The sequence below is a fragment of the Hemibagrus wyckioides genome, linkage group LG13 (assembly GCF_019097595.1).
Source record: "Hemibagrus wyckioides isolate EC202008001 linkage group LG13, SWU_Hwy_1.0, whole genome shotgun sequence".
NCBI lineage: Eukaryota > Metazoa > Chordata > Actinopteri > Siluriformes > Bagridae > Hemibagrus > Hemibagrus wyckioides.
This window is the reverse complement of record NC_080722.1, coordinates 25,769,303-25,797,198: the sequence shown is the minus strand read 5'-3', so window position 1 is coordinate 25,797,198 and position 27,896 is coordinate 25,769,303. Positions and strand designations below refer to the sequence as shown.

At 39.2% G+C, this 27,896-nt stretch overlaps 1 protein-coding gene across 2 annotated transcripts in view; it reads left to right on the top strand.

Annotated features, from left to right (window-relative positions):
- pcdh15b (protocadherin-related 15b) overlaps nt 1-27,896 on the top strand; it is a 199,149-nt gene that overhangs the window by 45,746 nt on the left and 125,507 nt on the right. For both annotated transcript variants that reach the window (XM_058407184.1, XM_058407183.1), the window contains 5 exons: nt 13,794-13,954; nt 15,082-15,237; nt 17,911-18,030; nt 18,119-18,229; nt 20,987-21,157. In XM_058407184.1, the coding sequence (XP_058263167.1) occupies nt 13,794-13,954; nt 15,082-15,237; nt 17,911-18,030; nt 18,119-18,229; nt 20,987-21,157 (719 nt within the window). The remainder of the gene's footprint in view (nt 1-13,793; nt 13,955-15,081; nt 15,238-17,910; nt 18,031-18,118; nt 18,230-20,986; nt 21,158-27,896) is intronic.

Genomic DNA, 27,896 nt, shown 5'->3' with positions numbered 1-27,896 from the left:
ACAAATGACCTGCATGTCTGCCTGTTGCATAAGTAATTTCCAGGGAGGGATATTAGATCTCACAGAGGCTTGCTTTCTGTTCCACAGAGAGGAAAGTGCAGATTATGGAGTGTTGATTATTCTGCATTAAGGCATTTACACTCTTAAAAATGAATGGCTCTATAAAAAACCTAAACTGGGTCTATCACTTGTTTCATGTATGGAATATCCATCCATCTATACATTCGTCCATCCATCCATCCCGTCTGCCTATCCATCCATCCGTGCATCCGTCCGTCCGTCCGTCCGTCCGTCCGTGCGTCCGTCCGTCCATCCATCCGTCCATCCATCCGTGCATCCATCCGTCCATCCATCCATCCGTGCATCCATCCGTGCATCCATCCATCTATCTGTGCATCCATCCATCCATTCATGCATCAATCAATCAATCCATCCATCCATCCATCTGTGCATCCAAATGCACATCCATCTGAGCATTTCATATATGGAATATCCGTCCGTCCGTCCATCCGTAGATAAATCCATCCATCCATCCATCCATCCATCAATCCATATATAAAAGCTTAGTCGAGAAAATACAAATTCAATCACTGCATAAATTTATTTAAACATAAACTAATGTGTTAGGAAAAAATTGTATTGTTAACAGCAAAACTCCTCCCTCTAATCTCAGGGTTTCTCTCATTTCAGTCTGATTTCTTTCACAAAAGTGTTTGATTTAAGTTATTTCATGTATAAAAATATAATTTGATTCATAAACATAAGAGTGTATGATTGGACAGTAAGAAAATATAATATTCAATTCAGTGTTTTTTGGAATGTTTAACAGTTAAATATTTCAGCAGATGCTACGTGCTCCGTCGTACAGCACATAGAACCTTTAAGAGTTCTCCCAAAAGGCTGTATCTGATGAAACTAGCATCGCTTGTCGCTATTCCTGTTGCTTACAGTATGAAGATGTACACAGGAAGTTTAGATTTTCTATATGCAAGTTCTTCTATACTGTAGATAATGACTTCTTTTACAAGTCATAGCGTTTCAGTGCTTCATTCACGACTGCCTAGCACTTACCTTGCCTCAGCAATTTTAGCATTCTGTCTCATCCCTTTCGCTTTTCACTCAGGCGGTCGTGCCTCGGCTTCCCCGGGAAATGACCGGAGTTATGGCGCTGAAAGGCTTTTATTAAAAAGGAACAATTTCATATCAATTGGCGAGGCACATTAAAGTGTCACTGGATGAGGAGACCCAATAAAACCCCGTGGAATCAAATCTCATTTCTCTCTTCCATCCGCTCTTCTGAGCACTCCGCTTAGCACCTGGGACTGTGACAAAGTTATTACACCGGCCCCGTAGTACATTTCTCATCAGCCGGCTTCTCATTTGTGTCATTTGTGTCCTGCGTGAGGCTATGAACGTCAGCTGTGGAGGATGGAATAGGGGGATTGACTTAAAAATGGAGGTCAGGTCTGTTTGGGGAATAGATTAACTGTCAGACTGCACTAAAGTATTCCCTTAACCGGCCTGGAGAACGGCCAGTGGTCAGCAGACCGGGTCTGGTCAGAACGCAGGTCTCCTTGAGTGCTCGGAACGAGCAGAATGAAGGTGATGAAGAGCGACGCTTAATGAATATTTAGGCTGATTGGCTTCAGAGACAGCTCTGACATTCGGATAGAAAGCAGTCAGCTATCGATCTGCAGGGACTGGAGGAAGAGTATGAACGTAGGCCTTGAGTTGATTGGAGAGTGCCTGAAGGATGCTGAGAATTCTTAAAGATTAACGGAGTCATGTCTCGAGTGTCGGAGGGGTGGGCGTCCAGCAAATCAGTGGTATTGCCTTCTTCCTCGCTGTTCTTTTGTCTTATTTTGTCTTCATCAGTTTGTTCTGTGCTGTTTCCCAGATTCTCATTAAATACTGCCTACTAATCCCGGCTTTCTGATTGATCCTCTTCATCACTTCACTCGCTTTGAGCCGATGCACCGAATAAAAGTGTCTACAAACCAAAAGACCTTGAAATGTGCCAACACTTTAAGGACAAAAGACACTATTTAAGCGCATCAAAAAAAACCTCTGTGATGTGGTGACAAAGAGCAGATTTCAACTGCAGTAAAAAAAAGGCACAAAGTAAACAAACAAATTTTAAATAGGGTTAACATCAATTAACATGAATATATTTTCTTTCTTTCTTTCTTTCTTTCTTTCTTTCTTTCTTTCTTTCTTTCTTTCTTTCTTTCTTTCTTTCTTTCTTTCTTTCTTTCTTTCTTTCTTTCTCTTTCTTTCTTTCTTTCTTTCTTTCTTTCAACTCCTCCACAACCTCAATTCTCCTTGTTTTCTCCACCGCAGTAAGCTCCTTCTTTTCCGTCTCAGTGTCCTTCCTTTTCAATAATTGAGTGCGCTGCATTCCCTTTGATAGTCTGTAGTAATCATTAATATACTATAATATCTTCCACACCTCACAAAGTGTACAGTATGTAGCAGTGGTCCTGAAGTAACAGTTTGAAATTAAAGTTGGTTTAAAAGCAGAATATTTCCGCCTTTAGCCAATCAAAGCCAATAAACCATTTAAATAGGGGAAAAATTCTAAATCTCCAGACCTGATGAGGAAAGATGATGATGTTGAGCATCAATCTCTACTCCGAACTTGGCCCACTAACAACAGTGCTGCTGAGCTAAACACAGAGAGCTGATTGGTTTAGATCTGGTCAGATATGCTGCTGTTGCTGTGCATGATTAAGCTGTGAGGATATCAGGAGCAGCAGCTGAGGTTGCAGTGTAAGGTAACATGAGTTAAACAGCGGAAGGGTTTGAAGTGCAGTCATGTCTCCTGCATGGAGAAATAGGGCTTTGCTGTAAGAATCAGTCTCCATCTGAATCCTGAGTCTGAATCCTGAGTCTGAATCCTCTCAAGATGTCTTCCTTAAGGGAATTTTTCCTTACTGCCTTCACTGCTGGCTTGTTCATTAGCAATACACCAACCAGGCATGACCACCTGCCTAATATTGTGTTGTTCCTCCTTTTGCTGCCAAAACAGCCCTGACCCGTCCTGCACTGTGTATTCTGACCCCTTTCTATCAGAACCAGCATTAAAATCTTCAGCAATTTGAGCAACAGTAGCTCGTCTGTTGGATCGGATCACACGGGCCAACCTTCTAATTGCTCCCCACGTCCATCAATGAGCCTTGACCACCCATGACCCTGTCGCCGGTTCACCACTGTTCCTTCCTTGGACCACTTTTGATAGATACTGACCACTGCAGACATCAAACTCGCTCAAATCATCGAGTCTTATTCAGATCATCAAGAGATCATCAGTCTTATTCACTTCGCCTCTCACTGCTCACAGTGTTATAGCTGACTGGTGTAGATATAAATTAAAATGTGAAAGTTTATCTTTTTTGTGTATTCTTATGCTCTGTAAAACTGCTTTGTGACAATGTCCATTGTTAAAAACTCTATACAAAAAAAATCAAATTGAACTGAAATGAAATCCAGTTTACATTTTTGTTGAGTTGGAGTCTGTCTCCGACTAAAAGTAAAAATAAATAAATAAGCGAATAAATAAACAAACAAACAGATAGATGGAAATGGATTTTTGAAATTTACCACATTCTTTTTTTTCTTTCTTTTTTAACCAATTTTAGCAGTACGACAGAGTCAGTTTCCATGGCTTGAGTTGATTTGTTTGAGAATTGTACTTTTTCCGAGCTAGAGCGACTCTGAAGCACTGCAGCCTGAGCACTGCTACAATATGCATTCAGATGAAAGCAGCATCAATCACGTCGTATGCCCTTCGTTTAAAAAGGAGCATAATTGTTAGCAGTATGTCCTTCAGAATGACTGGATGCTGACTGCTTCCTTTGATGTGCCTAAAAATGACCGGAGTTGTTTCACATAGATGTTATGCGATGCCGCCTGAGACTGGTCAGGACATAATAATAAACAAATTGTTCTTTATTAAAGGAATTATTTAAATATCTGCCCAGGTCTATAGTGTGCCATTACTATAAAAACACCCTGATTAGGAAATACATTATGTGCATACACTCTCATTTAGATTTATTTTATAGTAGATTGAAACCAAATCATAAGCAGCACTGGACACAGATAAATTCTGTTGTGTTTTGTGTGTGTGTGTGTGTGTGTGTGTCCGGCACACCGCATGAAATCATTTCTGTAGGCAGACGGCATTAATAACACTTTACAGTTGAATGCATATTGCTGGTCAGGATCTTCTCAGGTGGATTACACAGAGCTGCCATTTTATTAAGGACACGTAAGTAACATAAGTGTGTTTCACTTTTTCTTTTTCATTTTTTTTTATATTAAATGGAAACGTTATAGAAACCTTCTGACTGTGAGATTTGTTTCGGAATTCACACTAAAAAATAATCAGTTACATAAAATATAAATAATATTAACATATTTTTTAAAAATAATTACAAAATAAAATGTTAATAATATTAAAATATTTAATAAAATAATAAATAACAAATAATATTAAAATATATATTATAAATAATAATAAAATCTTTTTAAAAAAGCAGGAAGGAGGCTTAGTGGTTGGCTTCTCAACTCCAGGGTTGAGCGTTTGACTCCCAGCTCTGACCTGTCTTTATGTGTGTGCTGAAGTTTCATGCTCCTGGCATGCTTCAGGGGTTTCCCCCGGGGTTTTCCTATTTTCTCCACCAGTCCATGTCAGAGAATAATTATGTGGCGCCTCCCATTGTAGGGATCGAACCCGGGTCTCCACCATGAGAGCCTGTAATTCTTTTATTAAAACTGATGAACACTTTATTATGGAGAATAACATTAGAGAAACTCACAAATAGACAAAATAACACACTGGAAAACATGCTCAAAAACACAAAACAAACAGGAACAGTAGACCCGACAACAGTAGACTAAGACTGAGCAACAGAAAATGACAGGTATATATAGGGAAGCTTAGCAGGGGAAAATGGGTAACAGGTGAGTGTAAAAGATGGGAGCAGAGCAGGTTGGGCAGAGAAAATGTGTGCTTGTGTGTGTGCTTGTGTGTGTGTGTGTGTGTGTGTGTGTGGGAGGGGGCATAAACAAAGGCCCATGAGACAGAACATAAACATAAGAAAAAATAGACCCTCCAGATGGCCCTCTGGTGGTCAAATGGGGAAGCGTCCGAGCAGCTCCTGACCTTCCAAAAACACATGCACTGGAGGCTGATTGGCATCTCGGAATTGTCCCAAGTGTGTGTATGTGTTTTATGTGTGTGTGCAGTGAGTTGGCACCCTGTCCAGTGTGTCCCCTGCTTGTGCCCCGAGTCCCCGGAAATAATCTCTAGGCTTCCTGTGACTCTGTGTAGGTTTCTGAATACACAGAAGTTAAAGTGGAACGTCTGTTGGTGGTCTGTTATAACTGTGCATTGTAAAATATGATATCCTGATTGCACTGTGTCAAATGATTGCTCCCCTTTAACTCTAACTGTCATGACAAACTTTGGATATTAAACTGTTTCCAAAAATTAAACTTAAAATAGTCCAGTAGACATGACAACTTGTGGGTTCATCTTCAAGTTGCTCATGTTTTTAAGGCAGCAGATGAAAGTTTAACTATCTTGAAGTGTTTTACAGTGGAAAAATAGAGTGACCATCATTTTAAGACCTATATTTGACATACACTCTGTGTTTTGATGGGCGGGGCAAACTGTTATAATATATGAAAATAATCACCAGTAAGGTAGTTGCTTCTTTTACACCCCAGCACTATTTTTATATCTCACATAATGGATGACTAGCGTCTGTTAGTCTGTGGTATGTTAGCTCAGCTGAAGTAACCTTCAGCTTGTTTTCTCGTTCTTATTTCCTGTTCTTTGGGTTTGATGCACCAAAATACATCGCTTTGGAAAATAATGCCTGGACTCACCTTTTATTTCGGCTTTATCACCTGTTCTCCTGGGGCTTAGCCTAACCAAATAGGTCATAGGTGTCAAACCGTTTCCACCAAGGGCCGGTGTGGTTGCAGGATTTCAGTCCATCCGAGCAGAAGCCACACCTGATTCCACCTGTTTAATCAACTGACACCCCTGAAATAGGTGAAACTACCTTAAAAGATAGCCTATATGTGATTTGTGAGTAGTTTGCTCTAACCTCATCCTGAATGGAGTTGCTAAATCCTAAGGTATGATTGGTGGATTTCTCTTGGGGGAGGTGTTTAAGGGTTTAGGCAGCATAGTGCTCAGTTTCTATCCATAAACATGCCTGTAGTGGTACTCTAAATTGTGAATGATATCATTTGATGAGGCTGTGGAATCATGAAGGCCTTGAACAAGATAAAGGTGAAAACCTTTTTTTTTTTTTTTGGTATATACTCCATACTGCCATACTCAAATGCCAATTAATTTATTTGACCAAAATTGTCTGGTCAGCTGACCATCAGACTTATTTGTGCGTCTTCCCCAAACTGCTGCCACAAATTTTCAAGCATACAATTGTGTAGGAAGTCTCTATATGCTGTAGCTTTAAAGATTCCCTTAACTGGAGCTAAAGGTCTTTTCACACTGATCTTAACCCAAGGTTATCGTCATTCCAAACCCTGCTTTTAAGCCCGTTTCACAATTTAGAACCAGGGTTTGCAATGTTTTATTTTTTTAAGTCAGCGTTATGAAACCCTGCTCTGAAGCAGAGTTAGCAGCACATTGCTTTTGCAGTGTTAACTACATACATGTACAGTATGAAACAATCTGGTGTTAGAACTTATGGCTAGATGCTTAGCAGCAAACAGAAATTGAACAGCATGTGCCTCATTTCATGTGCTTTGTACAGTCAAGAAAGATTTTTACAGTCTTTGTGCTTTGTACAGTCAAGAAGCATTTTTTCTTACTGATGCGAAAGCTTGGATACGAGCCTCTATTTAAAGTGGTCGCACGCTGTATTTACCCAGTCTGGGTTGTTGATATACAAATATGCAAATAAGAAGGTTAAGGTAGGGTTTTGGAAGAAGGAACCTTTATTTTTGGCACATATACATTACAGCACAGTGAAATTCAAGTTACAGTCAGAGCACAGGGTCAGCCATGATACAGCACCTCTGGCTCAGAGAGGGTTAAGGACCTTGCTCAGGGGCCCAACAGTGGCAGCTTGGAAGTGCTCTGATCAGCAACCCAGAGCCTTAGCCACTTGAGCTACCACTGCCCCAGTGCAGAGTGTGAAACGTCAGACTATGAAGAGCCAGGATTCAGTGTTAACCCTGGGTAAAGTATGAGCAGTTCGAAACCTCAGACAAGATAATCCAAGATTCTGTTTACTCTGAGTTTACAGTCAGCCAGGGAACTAGTTCAAGGGTGAAAAGCCCTTAAGAGGCTCAATCCTGTCCCAGCACAACAATGCCCCTGAGTTCCATGAAGGCATGGTTTGCCAAGGTTGGTGTGGAAGATCTTGCACTACACTGAAACTGTCTGCATCATTGTCTGATCTCATTAATGCTCTTGTGGATGAATGAACACAAATCCCAACAGTTCCACTCTAAAATCTAAAGGAACACCTTCCCAGAAGACTGAAGGCTTATTATAGGAATAAAAGAGGGGACTAGATCTGGAAGAGGATGTTTGAGAAACATATGAGTGTGATGACGCAGTGTTCACAGTATGCAGTGTTCACATACTTTTGGTCATTAGTGTATATTTTTTCTTGCTTTTCATGATGATGATGATGATGATATAGCTGCGAATCATGCTTGTTGATGAGGAACCTGACAAATACTCCAGCATTCATTGAAACATGCTCAGATGTGAAGATTTACTTGTATGTTATTTTCTCCTGCCAGAAATAAACACTGTTAGAAGTGTGTGTTTCGCAGCTCATTTGAAATGCTGGGGCATAAAAAATAACAGCCTGCTGCTATTGCTGCTGCTGCTCAGAATGTAAATCCCATCAGAGCAAAACTTTGGGATCAAAGGCCTTTAAAGGACATTTCATTTTGTCCCACTGTTATCTTCTTTTTTCCTGAACAACACTTAATTATTTGTCACAGGAACCTAACAGTCCTTGTGCATTGATTCAGGTGCTGCCACGAGTAGTCTAAACCCTCTCATCGACGAGATGGAAAGCTAAGTCCTGCTCTGAATCATCATACAGCCTCATCTGAACTTCTGGGATATTAGTCTGACTGTAGAAGCTTTAGTATTTATTTTTTTCTATCTGCTTTTGTATGAGTAAGGAGTGTTGCACAGTGGCATAGTCAGGAAGTAAGGAATGGAATGCATAAGGGAGTGCTGTGGTGATAAGATGTTGTTAAAGTTTTGGGATATTGATAAAGGGTTGGGGTTCAAGCCACTGTTGGGCCATTGCTGGGCTACTGTTGGTCCACTGATGGGCCACTGTTCGTTCACTGATGGGCCACTGAGCAAGACCCTTAACTCTCTCTGCTTCAGGGGTGCTGCATCATAATTGCCCCTGTGCTCTGGCCCCAACTTCCAAAGCTGGGATATGCAAAGGAAATGGATTGGATGTGTGACAGCAAAAAGGGATTTGTAGTCTTCTTAAAATAAAAATACAAAATAGTGAAAGAGGAATACTTGCGGAATACTTACTACTGGCATCCAATTTCTGTAGCGCTTGTTTTACACAGAGTCTTGGGGAACCTGGATTCTATCCTAGTGGGCACAATCACACACGCAACAGACATTTTAGTAATACCATCAGCATACAATGCATGTCTTTGGACTGGGGGAGGAAACCTGAGCACCCAGAGGAAACCTCTAAAACACAGGGAGAACATACAAACTCCACACACACACACGGTGGAGATGGGACTCAAACCCTAAACCCTGGAGGTGTGAGGCAAACATCCTAATCACAAAGCCACCATATCTCCATTTTATCATAAATAATGACACCCTTTCTAGTTGTGCCTACTGCTGTAGAGCACCCATGCAACAAGTTACTACCTGTTATAGCAGCTGTAAACAGCTGTCTTTCCCTCACCAGCCTCTCTTTTTTTCTCTATCTTTAAGGTTATGAGAAAGCGCCAAGAAGTCTGTCCTGAACACAATCCCTCTTATTATTCTTAAATAGTGAATAAATGTTGAATCTCCTCACAGAGTAAAAAGATTTAACCCCAGATTTTTTTTAAACAGTTTATGTGGAGTATCTGCTTAGCAAACATCCTCGTGTAAGTTATTGCTACAGAAGACCAGAAAATGTAAGAACAAGCACTGGTAAATTTAAAAAAAAAAAAAAATTATCCTTCTCAGAAAAATGACAGACTTTCTGGTGAGCGTACTTTGCTGGGAAAATGCTGAGTAATGAAAAAAGAGCATGCACTACATCATTTGTTAATCATTATTGCCTGGTAATGGTTATATTTCTGAAGCCTTTTTTATTGTGTTCTGTAAGCATTCAGATCTAAATGTAGCGTGAAATAAAAGCAATTAATTGTGGTGAAACATGACCGTATCGAGAGACTAAATGTATATCAATAACGCTGCCTCTTCTTACTGATCATCTGCACACAGCATTCATAGTTCTGATTAAAACAGTGCGATGTGATTGGTTAAAACAAACAAAAAAATGCTGAAAAATTTGGAGAAAGCCACATTGAATTTGTGCAGTTTCAAGGAGACGAAGCTAAACTCTTAAACAGAGTTGCTGTTTTTGGATTCAAGCCTGTAAGCAAGCTCAGCATAAAGAGGCTTACTGGGGAATCTGTAATACGCTGGACTTTAGCAACCATTTCCAGGAAGAGTTTACATCCCTACTCGAGAAAAGTAGAGAATAAGGAGAATCGAAGTGATATGAAGACTTGTGGGTAGAAATGATTCTGCAGCCTTGGTTAAGCTTTGTACTTCTGGCACACGTGTAGTGCCAGCTTGCAGAGGCATGATCTGCCACGAGGCAGATGCCAGGGGACCTCCCAGAGGGCTGGGCACTGGTTCAGCAACAAAGTCCAGCTGTTTGAAATGCTGAGGGACGAGGGCTTGAAACTTCAGAGGTCATGATGCATGTGTAAGGCTGCTGGAATAATATATGATCAAAAATGAAAACCGTCATCTTTACTTGAGTAAAGAGCGGAAATTGTAATGTAGAGTTTGTATAGAATTATAACTGTATAGTTAATCCTGGCTTAACATTTCTGATTGGCTGATTTTATTTAGTAGGGCTTTGTGTTTCAATGCTTCTGCTACTAAGTGGTGGAGCCATCACGTCTTCACGGTGTGTCCATCTTAGGGCGATGGTTCAAGATTGAGCAATTGAATGTTTGTAGGACTTATGTGGAACTTTCACTCTAACCAAATAAGGTGGTCAGATTTCGGAATTGATCCAAACAGGGTCAAGGTCACTGCAAGGTCAGGAGTCTGACATCATGTTCTATCCATACATCCTGTTGCCTTTGCATCTGTACAAAAGTGTGATATCTGAAGAACGAGTGGTTGAATGTACATTCATGTGAGATTATCTATTATATCCAGCAGATGAACTGGTTCAGTTTTGGAGTTGATCCAAACAGGGTCAAGGTCACATCAAGGTCAAATATCTGAAATTGTTTTTCTTTACTAGCTCCCTGGCTGTTTGTCATACAGAGGTTGTACTTACACATTCATGTTTAGGAAGTGAAAGCCAAATTTTCTGATAATCTATGCTTTTTACCATCAATCTATCTATACACCCTTATCTCTTTGTATCTGTAAAGATTGTCATTAGGGTGAGAACGAGTGTTTGAACATATGTGGAATTTTGTGGAATTATCTTTATATTCTGCAGTCGTTTTTGGAATTCCTCCAAAACACGGTCAAGGTCACATCAAGGTCAAATGTTTTTCTTGCAGTTTGCAGTATATTTTAAGCATATTTCTGCCATACTAATGACCAACAATAAGGAATAGACTTAGTGATGGTGGAAGCGTGGCTGTCAGTGCTGTTGGCTTCAAGTTCTACTCGTTTTTCCACTGGAAGGTTTTTCTCTTCTCATACTTCTTGAAATTCAGTGGTTCAGTTTTTTTTTTATCGGAAACTTTAATAACCTTAAAGTTCAAGTTTCTACTCAAATACTTGTAGGCCTGGATTTTTTACAATTTGCACATTAACGATGAGTTAAATAATGTTTCTTTTGCTGATAATTGATGCAGGATTAGTGTAGTAAGGTGACTCATTTTTGGACCTTGTAATAACACGTGGTATCAGATCAGGCTTTTTGCCGTCAGGCAAAGCGGTGCTTCCTGCATCAGTGTTAAATCTTCAGAATATTCCTGCCTAGAAAAAGAGCACCATGGCCTGTGGGTTTCACCATAATACCGATTATAGCTATTACGATAATACCTGCACGTCTAATGGACCAGTCACCTGTGCTAATGTGGCAGGGATTTCACTGGTATTCACGAGCTGCAAATAATCGCAGGTGCAGAAAAGTGATCTTGCTGTCATAGATAAAGAATTAATTCTGAATAATTCTTTTTTTTTTTTTACATCCTAATGGAAAAATCTATGAATAGCAAACTGGGAATCTGGGAATCTGAGGCTTCATGACTGCAATAGGAAAAAGAAGACTGGAAAATATCTCCTGATCTCGTTCCAATCTTGTCTAATTCTCCACCCCAGCTTTGTGTACTTGTTCTTATTTTAATGATGTTTTTGTAGTCCATCTACCTTAAGGTTTGTTATGTTGTGCTTGGTGAAATGAGGGACGTGGTGGCCAAGTGGTCAAGGTGCTGATTTACTGATCGGAATGTCAGGGTTCAAGCCTCCAAACTGCCAAGGCCCTAAACCCCACCTGCTTCCGGGGTGCCATACAATGGTTTGATCCTGCGCTCTGACCCAGGCTTGATAATAAGCTGGGATATATGAAAACTTGGGCGGTGGTAAAGGCTCTGGGTCATTGACCGGAAGATCGGGGTGACCACCAAGTTACCACTATTGGGCCCTTAACCCACCTGCTCCAAGGGAGCTGCGTCATGGCTGACCCTGTGCTCTGACCCTAACCCCTATGGATGGGATATGCAAAGAAAGAATTTCACTGTGTACTAATGTATGTGATAAATAAAGACAATTTTCTGCTCACCACAGTTGTACAGGGTGATTATTTGAGTTTCCATGACCTCCCTGTCACACCAGCTCACACCAACCTTCTCTCATTAACGAGGCGTGAAAAGATTTCCAAGGACTGTTACATTTATATCGAAATAGCGTGAGTAACATCAGTTTGAGTTCCTTCTTCTCAAAGGGGAAGAACATATGAAGTTTTGAGTGATTTACTGAGTCACTAGGCCACATCTAGCTGATGGATTTGGTTAGTCACAAAAGCATCATTTTTCTTATGAGGTGCTGTATTTTTCCCAACCCAAAAAAACCCTGTATGGTGCTTTTCAAATGAGATTTCTCAGGAGAGAGCAATGTGCTAAAAAGCATGTAATAACCCAGTGCGAAGGTGACAGGCTGGTGAGAGAGCTTTTGATATCACAGAAGACAAAATGAATTCAATTCCATTCACATCTTTCTTAAACGCAGGGTTTTTTTTGGGTTTTTTTTTTTACGTTTAAAGACGATCTCTACGAGTGCACTTGAAGCGTCCTGAAATGATGTCAAACTAATCAGAGAAATCAAGGCCAGTGATTAAAGCTAACATCAGCTTTGGATGTTGTTAAATGACCGAGATTTGTTGTGTGATGTGTTAATTTGTTCAGGTTTAAAGGAACCCCGTAGCAAGCAAATAAAGCACAATGTCACATTAAATAGCACGTATACATGATAAATGAAAATAGATGTGAGTTCCATGAAGTCACCTGTCTAAACATCTAGCCATAAATCCAGAACCTGTGACTTCAAGCCCAGTGTTGCGTAAGTATTCACACCCCCTTTAAAACCTTCCATATTTTCGTGACCTGCAACTGAAACACTAACCTGTGAGATCGGACTGTATTTCAAGACACTCCATTGTGATGTAGTTATTTGTTATATCATTATTCATATTCATTATTAAGTATTTATAACTTTTTCCAGCACTTTGTCTCAGGCTTGTTTCGATAGCTCTTTGTTCTTCATGATGCAGATTGTTTAGCTAGGGTTTCAAACTTCCGAGCTTTCCAGGAACAGATGTATTTACACTCAGGTCAGGTGACAATTTAATTGGACCAGAACTAATTTAGAGGACTCGCACAAATACATTTATTTATTTATTTCAAATCATCTTCAACACCATATTTTCCCCCCATCTTCAAAATTGTGTTGTACAGTATCAACACAAAAAAGTTTTGTGTTGATACTGTACATGGCCTATTCCAGTGACATCCATTAGCATTCTTGGAAAAATAAATCTATCTATCTATCTATCTATCTATCTATCTATCTATCTATCTATCTATCTATCTATCTATCTATCTATCTATCTATGGAACATAAAACTAACTATTTTTCAAATTCTATCATATAATAATGACCTGTTTTTCTTTGTTTTACTCATTTTAAGCATTAAATTGTTTAGAATTAATTGTATAAAATTATTATTTTTTGTGAACTGTAAACTGAAGGTTGTTGCAAGCTTGAAACAAGTAGAAATGTCTAGAAATAGGTTTAATCATTTTAAATTTGCTTTATTGTAATCTTTTAATAGAAAATATAGTTTTTTTATAAATGCCGGTACAAAATATGGAAATGTTCAAGGTGTTGAATATTTGTGAAACGTACAAATTAAGTGTATAGGTTGATGGAAACTGATGCTGCGACACTTTCTTTTCAGAGCTCAGCCCAACAGACACGATTATACGGTATTATTAAACACATACTGTATAACGAGAATAAATTCTCACTCATTCTCCCTTTCTGATTGGTCCAGGGACTGTCCTGATAGAGAACATGCAAATCAACGGCCGTGCAGAAGACCCTAACCGAACCATCTCTTTATCCCTGAGAGACAACTATAACCACTGGGTAATCCTGGACCCTGTGGAACAGCGGCTTTATCTTAACAGCACCGGGAGGGTTCTGGATCGGGATGTAAGTAGGCAGCGTGTTTTTATCAGTCCTGAAATATCAACAGTAAATACAAATATAAAACCTTGTACTGACCCGAACTCCATCATACACACACACACACACACACACACAATAACACTCTCTCCCAGCTCTTACACTATCAACCTGACATTTTGGTTTAATAGCATGTGTGAGAGTTTGATATTGTAAGAGGCTTCACAGTGTGTGAGAAGGTGTTATTGTGTGTGTGTGTGTGTGTGTGTGTGTGTAAGAGAGAGAGCGAGAGAGCGAGACGGTGTTACAGGGTTTAAGTGTTTAATTAATGCTCTCCAGCCAGTAGGTCAGTGATATAAACACATACACACAGCATAAAAATGGTTATTTATTTATTTATTTTTTCTTGCACAAGAGCGAGCTACTGAGAAACTCTGAAAATGCAAATGATAATAAAATATTGCATATATAATGATAATGATAAAATAATATTGCACACTGAAAGTGATATATTTATTGTATTTGAAAATAAGTATATAGAAAACAGTGCATAGAAATTATCCATATTTATTTATTTATTTATTTATTTATTTTTTACTATTGTTACTATTAATTATTTTCTTTGAAAAATGACTTGAAAACTGAACAGAAATAAATTGCTGGCTCAGGTGTTTTTTTTTCCAAAATTATTTATATCCTAAATTTTTATTTCCTAAAATAAAAATTTATTTTTTTTTTTTTTGGTGAATGTCCCCAAATTGTTATTTATATAAATATTTTCATATTGCCAATTAAATATCTTATTTTTAGCACATAAACCTAAATCTCCTTATATTTGTTTAGAAATAAAAAATAATAATCTTGTTTTTTTTAAATCTTTTTTTTTAAATTACCCTGTGGTGTCAAAAAAAGATAATAATAAAAATAATAAAATAAAAATTAAAAATAAAATAAAATAAAATAAAATAAAATAAAATAAAATAAAATAAAATAAAATAAAATAAAATAAAATAAAATAAAAGCAGCCCTCCTAAAAAGTGTCCTCATTCCTATTAATTCAACATATAATTATAGAAATGTATTTAAATTCATTATCTCCTCACACAGCTGGTTTAACTGTAAACTAAACACAGCCTTCATTTTCTTTCTTTCAGCCTCCTTCCTTCATGCAATCTATTGTGGTGCAGGTCCAGTGCACCAACGAGCTGGTTGGGACAGTGATTCTTCACGAGGTGCGGATTGTTGTGAGGGATCGGAATGACAACGCTCCTCGTTTCCAGCAGCCCCGGTACTATGTGGCTATTAATGAGGTACGTTCCTCCGTCTAGGCTGCCGAGCATCCTGAAACAGTAGAGCGTTCACACATCTGCAGGTCTTTCTCAGTTTCCCGAGAAACTTTCACATTGTCTTCAGTTTTCCTGTAGCTATTTTCTGACTTGTGAGAGCTTTGTAGCTGTAAGAGTCATTGCTGTGTCTATCTGTCAATCATCAGTTGTGATTTCTTTCATAAAATGATGTGAGAGGCGTGATTTGATTGTGTATGTTGATGTATTTCCTTTCGAAGCAGTAAATCAGAGTGCTTGACTGATTCCACAACAGCCAATAGCGTTAGAGATCCTCTTCACTCGCGCTTAAACAAAACAAACTTGACATTAGCTTAACGAGCTAGAGAGTTTAATTAGAGCCTGTGGAGGATCTCTCACCATTGTTTATCTAGACATGCCCCTTTTAACGAGGATGATATCGTAGTTGACAAGATGGCGTGTTTTTGAGGTTTTCCACATGTCTGAGCACCAGTGGTGACAGATAGCTGCATGGTCCATGTGCACCAGGAAGCATCTGATGCATTGAGTGGGAGATTAAATGGCATCATCTACAGTGATGGAGAAGCCTCTTCCAAATAAACTACCATATATTCTTCACCAAGCAGAGGAAGATCTATCTGCAGGGGCGGGACCTGAACGACTAAGAAATGAAGAAACGACTCATCATCAGCAAATATGAATCTCTTTCCAAATATAGTTAAAGAAAGCTCTGAAGCACCTAAATATATATGTATATATATATATATATATATATATATATATATATATATATATATATATATATATATATATATATATATATATATATATATATATATATATATATATATATTACCTAAATGTTGTAGAAAGCTGAAAGCGTTTAATTTCATGAACAAACCACTCATCGTCATAAATGTAACTTAATTACAGTTAAATTCAATCCAGCTATACAATTAAAACATTCTTTTATACACTTTGGAATTGGTATCCATAACTCTTATAAAAATTATAATATAAAAAGCTCTCAAGCGGCAAAAATGATGTATTTAAACATTTAACTGGAGGACGGAAATGTTCATAATCAGAAAATATATTAAATAATTATGTAATTAAATATTTCCAAGAAGCAATCAGATTTAATTTTCGCAAAATGTTATACTTTAGTATCGCCAAAGCTCTGAAGCGCCAAGTTAGATTACAGAAACACTTCATCACATGCCAACTAATAGCCTTTCTCTGTTTGCGTCCTCTTTGTATCTCTACATAAGATGAAGGTAGATCCGTGGATCGTGGCTGCGGTGGGTCGAGCCTCTGCTCGTGCTGGGTGGGTGGCTCGAGATGGTTCCATGGGCTCTCTGAGCCTTTTGCCTAATTGAAAGTGGCTCCTAAGGGAACTGTCAGCACAGATTTCCCTCATTAGGAGACATCTGCAGAGAGTGGCAGACTGCCTACCCGCAAGCTGTTGCAGCTCAGAAAACCGCCGGCCGCCATTCCTCGCTATCGATTTTGGCCTGGAGTCAGGAGCATCGGACTGACAGAGAGACGAGGTGTTCGGCAGACCGCAGTCCATCAGTCAACGGCGAGGCCGGACAGTAGGGTTTAACTCCGTAGAGGACGCCAGATACTGGCAACGAGGATGCAAAGAAATGGAGTGTTTAATGAACTGTAGATGCTATGTTTATCAATATGGTATGGATAGATATATAAAGCTGTTGTATTGGATTCATGTAGGAATAAATTAGCCGAGGTTGTAGGACAATCTTCTCCGCACAGCACCTGTGGTAGCCTGTAGAACCTAGCAGATTGTAGTCTAGCAGCTCGGGTAGCAGGAATGTGATATGACAGTGTGGCAAGACAAAATAATTTATCATTTACAGACTGCCCCAGTGCTGGTCCCTAACATAATGCAAGTGTCTGTGTTTGTGCCTCTTTTTGATACTGATAGATGACTTCCAGGCACTGCACCAGAAAGGCAATCTTGGGTTCCATCAGACGTGTCTGTTCACTGGACACTTTTTTCCCCCGATGTCCTGATGTTTTTTCTCTTAAATTTGATCAGTGAAATCATTATTGAGTTTTTTTCCTCCCCAGAACTTTCATCATATAATTTGACATGAAAATACTTATGACCTGATTATTATTATTATTATTATTATTATTATTATTATTATTATTCCTAATGCTCTGGGATATCTACAGAAGGTTCGAAATGTGTTTTTTTTTTATTTCTGCATTCTTCTGTACATTTTAGGAGCGCTGAAACCTTTTCAACAAAAGATCAAACTAATACCCAGTGCCCCAGGTGATGCCTTTTACTTCACTGCACAGCTCATAGCTATTACCTCTCATTTTACTTCCTCTGTTCACTTCTGAGAGGGACGCAGCAGCCAGGCAGCAGACCAAGTACGAACAAATGCTTTCTTTCTTTTTTTCTCAGCCTTGTCCATCAGGTTCCTGTCTGGGAAGGAGAATAGAGTGGAGAACAGCAGGCGAGACGCTGTCACCACAGGGGAGCCCTGCTTCCTGATAGCACCAGGAAACAAGCAGGATATGATGAAATGCTAGGACTATGAAAAGTCAAAACCTGACAAGATCACAGTGTAAACTGAGATGGACTGACTGACAGTTGAGTGGGGTTTTTTTTATAAACGGAGGATGTTGTTGTCTTTTTTTCAGCTGACTCCTGTTGGGACCACCATCTTCTCAGGCTTCAGAGGGAACAATGGTGCTGTTGATATTGACGATGGACCAAATGGCCAAATCGAGTACACCATCCAGTACAATCCGAATGACCCGGTACGTCAGATTATTGGAGTTTTATGAGATAATATGATGTGAAGCATCTTGTATGAGTTCCAACGTTGTTGATGTTTGGTCTCTACAGACTGCTAACAGAACCTTCGACATCCCGCTCACTCTGTCCGGCTCTGTGGTGCTGAGAGAGAGACTGAACTATGAGGAGATCACTCGCTACCTGGTCATCATCCAGGCCAATGTGAGTCTAAAAGAAACCATTATTTTTTCTGGAATTAGTCTGGAATAACATCATTTGTGAAATTGAGAGCTTTCAGAATCATTCCTTTTGGACCATTTGCGTCAGAATCATTTTTTGGAATGAAATCTTGACTTGTAAACACATGTAACTGACTTTAATTTTCTACTGTTGTTTGCAAGGTTCTTCATTCTCATGATCTTGAATCCCGGTTGCTGTCTTGACATTACTTTATTTGCTCAGTCTGAACACTAATTAAATCAAGACAAATATAGACTTCAGCCAAAGACCTGACAGTTTATTTGTCACGTATTCACACATATCCCATCCTTGAGGGTTGGGGTCAGAGCACAGGGTCAGCCATGATACAGAGTCCTGGAGCAGAGTGGGTGGTGGCAGCTCGTTGGTGCTGGGGCTTGAACCGCTATCTTCTGGTTAACGACCCAAAGCCTTAAACACTTGAACTACCACCATTTTCACCTATCCCAGCTTATTAGGTCAGAGCACCCCTCATGAACAGGGAGTGTTAAGGGCCTTGCACAAGGACCCAACAGCGGTAGCTTGGCAGTTCTGGGGCTCGAACCCCCGACCTTCCGATCAGTGACTTAGAGCCACTTCCCCATATATAGGTGATGGAATAAATATCACAAACTATTTCCTGCTTTTGGTTTCATGTAGTCAGTCTGCAGACACCAACTGCACATGAACAAGCTGGGAAAAGTCTTTATTTTTGAATTTTTATTTTTTTCCTTTTGCTTTAATGGACCATGAAGACTTTGATTTCACTTTAAATGAAATGGAGAAGTACGAGCGAGAGTGTTTTTTCAATCCCACTCCCACCTGCTGTCATTTCTGTTGTCTTTTAAAGCTAGATGAAATGCAAATAAATCAATTGGACTGTTGCAAATTGTACAACAGTTAGTTCCGGTCCACAAATTTGATCGTTCGAGACACATTCCAGGAGCGAGTATACGGTACTTAATATAAATATAAATGCACACTGTATGTATCACACACTGTGTGCATCTGTTGCCTCTGGCTTTATCATTAGGGATAAATATACATTTATATTTTATAATTTTCATTTTATATTCATGTCAAGCTGCTTTGCGGCTATGTTCAGTGTTAAAGAGTTACACAAAATGTCTCTGTATGGGTCACACCCTGTGTGTATCTTTCTTCGTTATGTAAAATTCCACTTTTCCCTGGTTTGAAACCGTTACTAAAGTAGTGTTGATGTCATCGATTAATGGGGAAAATGAATTTTCATGAATTATGTTTAATATTTGGGGTAGTGGTAGCTCAAGTGGTTAAGGCTCTGGGTCATTTACCGGAAGATCGGGGTTCAAGCCCCGGCACCGCCAAGCTGCTAGTGTTGGGCCGTCCAGCTGCTCCAGGGGCGCTGTATCATAGCTGACCCTGCGCTCTGACCCCCAACCTCCAAGGATGGGATATTTGAAGAAAGAGTTTCACTGTGCAGTAATGTATATGTGACATATAAAGACAACTTAACTTAATAGTAATGAACAAATCAATTCAAGCGGACTAGCGCCTTAGCTGACATGCTATAAAGTGAGTGAGGCTTTTCAGGATCTCTTTGTGTTCACAGAATCAGAAATTTTAGATGTCCAAATTGTCACTTAATGCTACAAATGTAGCTTAGCGGTTAGCATGTTTGTCTTGCACCTTCAGGGTTAGGCGTTTGAGTCCCACCTCCCCCATGTGTCTGGTGTTTGTATTTTCACGCCACGCTTTGGGCGTTTCCTCTGGCTATTCCGGTTTCCTTCACTGGTCCAAAAAACATGTAGGTTGATTGGCATGGCTAAATAGTCCAGTTTGTGTGATATGTGTGCCCTGTGAGGAAGTCCCCCATGAACTGTAACAGCTATACTGAACATCAACACCACGCTTTCAGATGATGTTGAGGTCAGATTTAAACATCTTCTCCAGGCATCACATCCATTTCTATTTCTCTGCTCTCTTGAATTGAAACTAAACCCTTTCGACTGAGCTTGTACACATGAGTGCGTTTTAAGAATTGGTATTGAATAGTGTAATATTCTGATGATGCACAGATTTATTGCTTTGCACATTCATTCCTCTGTTCTTTTATTTATTTACTTTCTTTTTTGCCATTAACTACGTAACCTAAAAAAGCATCGAAGCGGCAATTTTAATTTGTAACTCGTGTATGGCTTTTAAATGAAGAGTGGGTTCGAGGCGTCACACAACAACAACTTTAAAACAAGAGACAGCTTTTGGCTCTTACTTTGGAAAAAAAGGATTTTTTTTTAAATTCCTGGATAGCTAGTATAGAGTAGTAACTCTGTAGTCTCTGGCAAACTCATCACTGCTCTCTCTATTCTAAAGCTGAATTCTGACCTCTTTTGTTTTCTTACATTTCTAAATCAATAAGCGGCTTGTTACCTACTTATTTGACATGCATTATTTCTGTAAACAAAATTTAGCATTATAATCTTTGTCCAAAAGACATTTTTTCATCTTGTTCCCTGTGTTAGATCCCAGCTGGGAACTTACAGGAAACAACTTACACTGGTTGTATTTCTGACCGAATAGCCAGTTGTTTGATTGTATATTACTATGTTGTTTTAGTTCATTTTTTGTCATGTCTTTTACTGTGTCTTGTGCTGCCTTCTTGACATGAAAGAAATTTAACCTTAATGAGTTTGTATCCTGGTTAAATAACGTTTACTTAATTTCTTTATTCATGACTTTACAAAAGCCTTTCTTGCTCACTAGGACCGAGCTCCTGACCCTAAAGAGCGACTGACCGCCACCACAACTCTGACTGTGGACGTGCTGGACGGAGATGACCTGGGCCCAATGTTCCTGCCCTGCAGCCTGGTCGAAAACACCCGTGACTGCAAGCCGCTCACTTACAGAGCCAGTGTCCTGGAGCTTACAGACCCAGTGAGCCTCTCTCCAATCCTCTTCACAGTCAAGCCTTGCAGTCCTTCATTTACAGAGAAAATGCTTTTAAATAGCTTCTGTTTGCAAATCCTGGCTTAAGCATTGTTTTATAATTATGATAGACACATTTTGGTAGACCTCAATTATTTCACACATGCTTGTCAATAATTGTACAGAGTACACAACCATTATTTATTTTTATTTATTTATTTTTATTTTTTCGCTTCTATTATGCACAGTAATATGTGTCTCACCTCTTCAGTGTTCCCCAGTGTTCTCCTGTCACTCATGCTACATGTGTGTTACGGAAACTAATGATGTCATCCTCAGCTACAACACCAGAGTGGGTTACTTTACGAGTGGCGTTCATGTACGCAGATTGACTTTATGATGATGTCATTAAATACTTATTAATTTTCCGATCTAGAGATTCCTCAGCACTAGGACAAGGTTTCTGCTGCTTTTTTCTTACTGCAAAAAACAAAACAAACCAGGATTTTAAAAGTAGGATAATGTTTATATCCACAGAGCAAAGCCTTCAGTTTTTTCTCTCTTCCTTCCTTCCTTCCTTCCTTCCTTCCTTCCTTCCTTCCTTCCTTCCTCCATCCTGTCCTTCGTCCCACCCTCCTTCCTTCCTTATTCAGTTTTCTTCCAATCTTACCTTTCTCATTTCCTTTCTTTATTAGTTCCTTCCTTCCTTCCTTATTTAGTTTCCTTTCAAACTTACTCTTATCCTTTCCTTTCTTTATTAGTTCCTTCCTTCCTTCTTTTCTTTTCATAGTTCCTTCTATCCTTTCTTTTCTTCCTTCCTTCCTTCCTTCCTTCCTTCCTTTTGGCCACCCTCACTTCCTTCCTTCCTTCCTTCCTTCCTTCCTTCCTTCCTTCCTTCCTTCCTTCCTTCCTTATTTAGTTTCCTTTCCAACTTACTCTTATCCTTTCCTTTCTTTATTAGTTCCTTCCTTCCTTCCTTTTGGCCACCCTCACTTCCTTCCTTCCTTCCTTCCTTCCTTCCTTCATCCCTCACTCCCTTGCCTCCCTCCTTACTTCCTCACTCCCTCCCTCCTTCCTTCCTTTCTTCCTCGCTCCCTCTAAACCCGCCCATCCATCCCTCCCTCCTTCCTTCCTTCCTTCCTTCCTTATTATTTAATATCCTTCCTGACTTTCCTCCTTTCCTTTCTTTTTTAGTTTCTTTCTTCGATTCCTTCTTTTAAAATCATGTAAAATTCTACTAATGTTCCTGAGAGGATATTTTTCGTTATGATGTTAAAGTTTGTTAAATATTTCAATTTGCCAATAAAGATTCCAATCTAGTGAAATAAGAGTCCTCTGCATTTGGACTAGCTTGGTGCTGGTTTAGACGACACTCTAAATGTTTTCTGTATTGTTTTAATACTGAGCAAAAAAATAAAAACACGAAAACTAAATCAGCCAATCAGAAGCTACATATAGCCTTAATTATGGCTTGAGATCCATTTCTTCTCCTTTATACAGCGTTTATGGTTCAGTCTGGCTGCTGACTATATCCCAAGCAGTGACCTGCCAGATTAGATGTGACCTGCTGACAGTAGTGTAGTGGACAGAGGGCTGATAAGACACGTCATTCATACACTAGACTAAAGAGGTAATAGCTAGCAGATGGAAACTCAGTGAGCTGTCTAATGTGTTTCAGCCTAGCCTTTAGGAGCAGGTATTACAGTGATATTGATTGGTAGGTGAAGATAATGATCTTTGTTTTTAGCTTGTAAAACAGCCAAACGTTACACTGCAGCCATTTCCCCACAGCTGATTCAGGCACTGAACCAAACATAAGAATTTATTTTAAATCTGGAAATCCTTTAACATCACTCCATTCTCCACTCGGTAACTGCTCACTGTAGCTTTCTTTATTTCTGCTTATATTTCTGTTTATATATATATACTCTTTTTTTTATTAGTTCCTCCATTCCTTCCTTCTTTCCAACCTTGTTTAATTTCTGTCCTTTCCAAGATTACCTTCCTTCCTTCCTTCCTTCCTTCCTTAACTTTCTTTCTGTCCCCCTTTCTTTTTATAGGTCCTTCCTTTCTTTACTTCCTTCATTAACTTACTTTCTTTTCTTTTTCCTTTCTTTATTAGTTCCTTCATTCTTTTATTAAATCCTTCCTTCCTTCCTTCCTTAGCTTATTTTTATTATTTTTTCCTTTATTACTTTCCTTCCTTCATTCCTTGCTTCCTTATTTAGTTACCTTCCTAACATATCTTTCTCCTTTCCTTTCTTTAGTTCCTTCCTTCCTTTCCTTCCTTCCTTCCTTCCTTCCTTCCTTCCTTCCTTCCTTCTTTGTTTACCATCTCCCTTTTATCTACCCTTTCCCCCAGCTGATTTAGGCAGCTACATGACTCTGTGTGTCATTTTATTCCCTTTTCTCAGAGTAATGTCACTGAACCAGATATAAATGTGAATTCTTCTAGCCTTTATCTCTACTCCACTAGGTAACTGATTCCTGTGCAGTCTTGTTTATTTCTGCTTATTTTTTTTTCTTATATATAGCTCTCTTAAATTTTTAAAAGCTTTTGAGAATAGAGGGAAAAAGCTCTGTGTTTCATCTTTACTGCAAGTGCCATGGTGACCAGAAGAGGGTTTGATTTCTCTCTGGCAGTTTTCTAACTTTAGCCAAGCACTTAAAGCATTTTAGATTTATTTTATATTTTATAGCATCAGAGTAGGAGCATTAGGTGTTTCTTTATTTATTTTAAGATTTATTCTAATTGTTCTAAACACCAGAGGACAAATATAAAAGCTGTGAATTGTGTTTAGTTGAATAACTAGATGTTGTTAAGGAGGCATTTTGTCAGTGTATTTTGTTTCTGTATTCTGAAGTGTGGCTAGCTGTTAAAGCCTCATTTTCCTCAGAGCGGTCACTCAGGTCACATGACCAATAAACCATTAGGCCTCATCTGTTTTCTACCTGTCTATACCTCTGATACTCCTCTGATCTCTTCTAAACTTTCCTTGCTCTCTTTTTAATTGCGAAGGTGTCAGTATCTCCAGGGCAATGCACTCCGTTTTATTTCTCCCTTTTTACTTTCCATCCATTTTTTTTCCCATAAGCTACAATCCTTCCTTCCTTCCTTCCTTCCTTCCTTCCTTCCTTCCTTCCTTCCTTCTTTTCCTTTCCTCATTCCTCATTCCTCATTATTTTTCTTCTTAGCTCACTTCTCTCCTTTCCTTTCTGTATTAGTTATTTTCCTTTCATTCTTCCCTCCTTCTTTCCTTTCTTCTTTTTTTTATTACTTCCTTCCTTCCTTCCTTCCTTCCTCTGTTATTATTTTTTTCCAAGCATACTTCCCTCCTTTCCTTTCTTTATTAGTTCCTTTCCTTTCCTTTCTTTCCATTCCTTCTTCCTTTCTCCCTTCTTCCCAGATTACTCTGTAGTTCAGGTCCTAATTTAGATGGAGCTTCCAGCCATTTCCATTTTCCTGGAGATAAAATGCCCCTTAAAAGACTGCTGCATGATGGCTGATATTAAAAAAAGTGTCAGAAAACCCGTAACATTTTTAAGTCCTCCTCTTTCACAGAGGGCTTTTTTTCCTGCCCTCATTATCTTTCCTCCACAAGAAATTTTTTTAACAGCATGTTCACTTTGAAATTCATATGTAATCCTGCTAAAATGGCAAAACCGCACCAGATCAGCGATGCCCAGCCTTCCAGGCTTTCCTCTACTCCGGAGGACTTGAGGGAGTGAGGATGCTTTCGTTCTGACTAACTGATCCTGTCTGACAGGTGTTTTATTCTCCCTGTGGTACACAGCCTGCATGCTGCTGCTACAATAACAAGAAAGGTCAGCTTGAGCAAGGCCAGAGTTTTTCCTCAGTATATAATGTGGAGAGGGCCACACCATGAGTCCGATCTTCTTGGGAAAATCTGGTCATACTTTCAGAGGAGATTCGTTGGAGTAATCGCAAGCGGATTGCTGCTCGTTCTCTGAGCTATAGAGACCATTGAAGTTTTTGAAAAGATGAAACTACAGAAGCTCCAATCAGCGCAGTGTATTCAGCTCGTGTCTCTACGAAGATCAGAGCAGTAGAAAGAATCCGAGGAACAGATTTTGGGTTTAGTCTTCATCTAAGGACTTCAGTTTGGCAATTTTCTGCTTTAGGTGTGTATCATAATATTGCAGAACATTGTTATGGAAACTGTGAAATCATCAGCATATTTCTAACCATTCTATATTTTCTGTATAGCTCAAAAGGTAGAGAATCTCTCTTATATTCAGATTATTCTTGCTTTTGTTATTATTTTAATTCAACTTTTATTCATTCTGTGCTTAAACTTCATCTATTTTACACAAAGTATACAGCAGATATTATTGAGTATGTTATCTGGAAGTTGAGGATACAAATTCATGGAATCCTGCCCTCAGACAGCTGCTTAGATGAGTAGTGTTTGATTTAACTAGAAACAAGTCCAGTTCACATGACTGGACTTCCAGATATCCTCACCTGGATGACCGAGAATCTTCACAGTATGTTGTTATAATTTACTGCATTGTTTAGTATGGCTACTGATCAGAAGGCTGCGAGGTCAAATCCCTCCAAGCACCACTAAGCTGCCACTGCTGGGCCCTTGAGCAAGGCTGCTAACCCTCGTTTGTGTACTATAACTAAAATAAGAGTCACTCTGGATAAGGGCATCTAATTTGAAATGCTTGTATACAGAACATTCAACCACATAGCTTATGTGAGAGAACTTTATAATGCATTATAATTGCAAGATGGAGTCTAATAACAAGCTCAGACTGATGATGTGCTTTAGGGACTAGCGTTGTTGTGTGGAGTTCCGTCTCTGTGATGAGCAGCCCGGAGGTGGGGCAGTCGCTGGGTCAGACAGCAAAACAGGCACAGCAGTGCAGATGAACCCTCCTTTTCTGCCTCAGCAATCTGTTCGAGTTAGCTAGTTGGCGAGAGTCTTATCGCTTGCTGATTTTCTGAAGCTCGGTCTTTCGGGAGCCTCTGGGGTGTTTATGTGCTTGGACTGTGCCCTGCTTCCACTCGCGAATAGCTCACACTGTAAACACAGAAGATCGTGTTTACTCCTCTTTCCTTCATTCCCTGTAGCATTTTCACATAAGCACTGAAGACGCACACGTGGGATTTAAACACGTGAATATATTATTACAAATGAATGGGGGATATTTGGTAAATGATTACTGGTACAGATATGAGAAGGAGGTACAGAGATTTACAGAATCAGGACCAGGGTCTCAGGGGGCACAGTAAAAACTCCTTTTTAAAACCTTTCTTTCTTTCCTTCTTTCTTTCTTTCTTTCTTTCTTTCTTTCTTTCTTTCTTTCTTTCTTTCTTTCTTTCTTTCTTTCTTTTTCTTTCTTTCTTTCTTTCTTTCTTTCTTTCTTTCTTTCTTTCTTTCTTTCTTTCTTTCTTTCTTTCTTTCTTTCTTTCTTTCTTTCTTTCTTTCTTTCTTTCTTTCTTTCTTTCCATTTCTGGGACTTTTCTACTGTTTCTGCTGGCAATTTGAAAAACAACCTTCCTGTTTAGGACACACCTACTTTGAGTTTAAATCCAAATACATATAAAAATCTAGACATTTAGAGAATAAACAGATAGACATAACTGGCATTAATGTTACACTTCAGGGAATTTGATTCATTGATTCAGTGACATATGTCCTGGTGGTTAAAGGTGAGATTGGTTTTTGAGGTCATTTCTGTCATATAGTATGTTGACCAAAGAGACAGAGCTGCTGTTATTCCAGATCTTCTCCTCCTCCCAAGACTCCATTAATTAGCAGAGTGGACTCACACAAGCCCTCATGCAGACACAAACCCATCTGATGTGTTGTTTGCACTCTCTTGTTACACAGAGATATAAATTGGTCAGCAGTGGAGCTGTGAAATGGTCAGCGCTTGTCCTCTGTACTCACATTTACAGCTTTGGAATGATTACTGCTCAGTCAGGAGTGGTTACCATCAAGGGAACAAATGTGCAAAGATTAATATAAGTAATTTTTAAATAAGGATTTATGGCTTGTTGGAAAATGGATTAGGATATCAACCTCCTCTTCCTCCTCCTCCTCCTCCTCCTCCTCCCAGTCAGTTGTTTTGTCTAATGTCTTTTCCTGTCTTCATCTCTCAGCCCAAAAAAATCAACAAACTTTACTCAATGGCAGCAATCTGGAAGTTCCTTCCTTCCTTCATACATACAAAACATTCAACGCAAAGCTCCACACAAACTCATAAACTAATGTTGAAACATTAACAGAGTCTCTGTGTTGTGATGAATATCTGCTCCTCCTCTGTCCTACAGTCGTCCCGGTTGTGTACCAGGTTAGAACCTATTGTAGATAATGAGTGATTGAAAGCGTGTCACGGTCAAACTGTGCCTGGACGATTCAGCTAGACTCGAGATTTACAGTGGGCTTTGTAATTGCAGAAGGTTGGGGATTACACGGCAACTCGCAAAGATAAATTTTAACCAAGCAGAACAGAGATCAGCTGCCTGCTGGCGCTTATTAGGGCTTGAAAAGTAGCAAAGAGGACCCGAGTGTTTCGGAGCAGATGTAGTGTACCTTTATGTCTTAATAGAATTCTCCAGTTCAAGTGGATGAAGACAAATCGTAGAGCTATTCGTGCGTATGTCCTGCATGTGATTAAAGCGCACATACACAGCATTATTGAAAAATCAGTGTGTCTATACTGAAATGATTAAAAATGATGGTTTACATTATCGGGCGTTTGAGGAAGCATT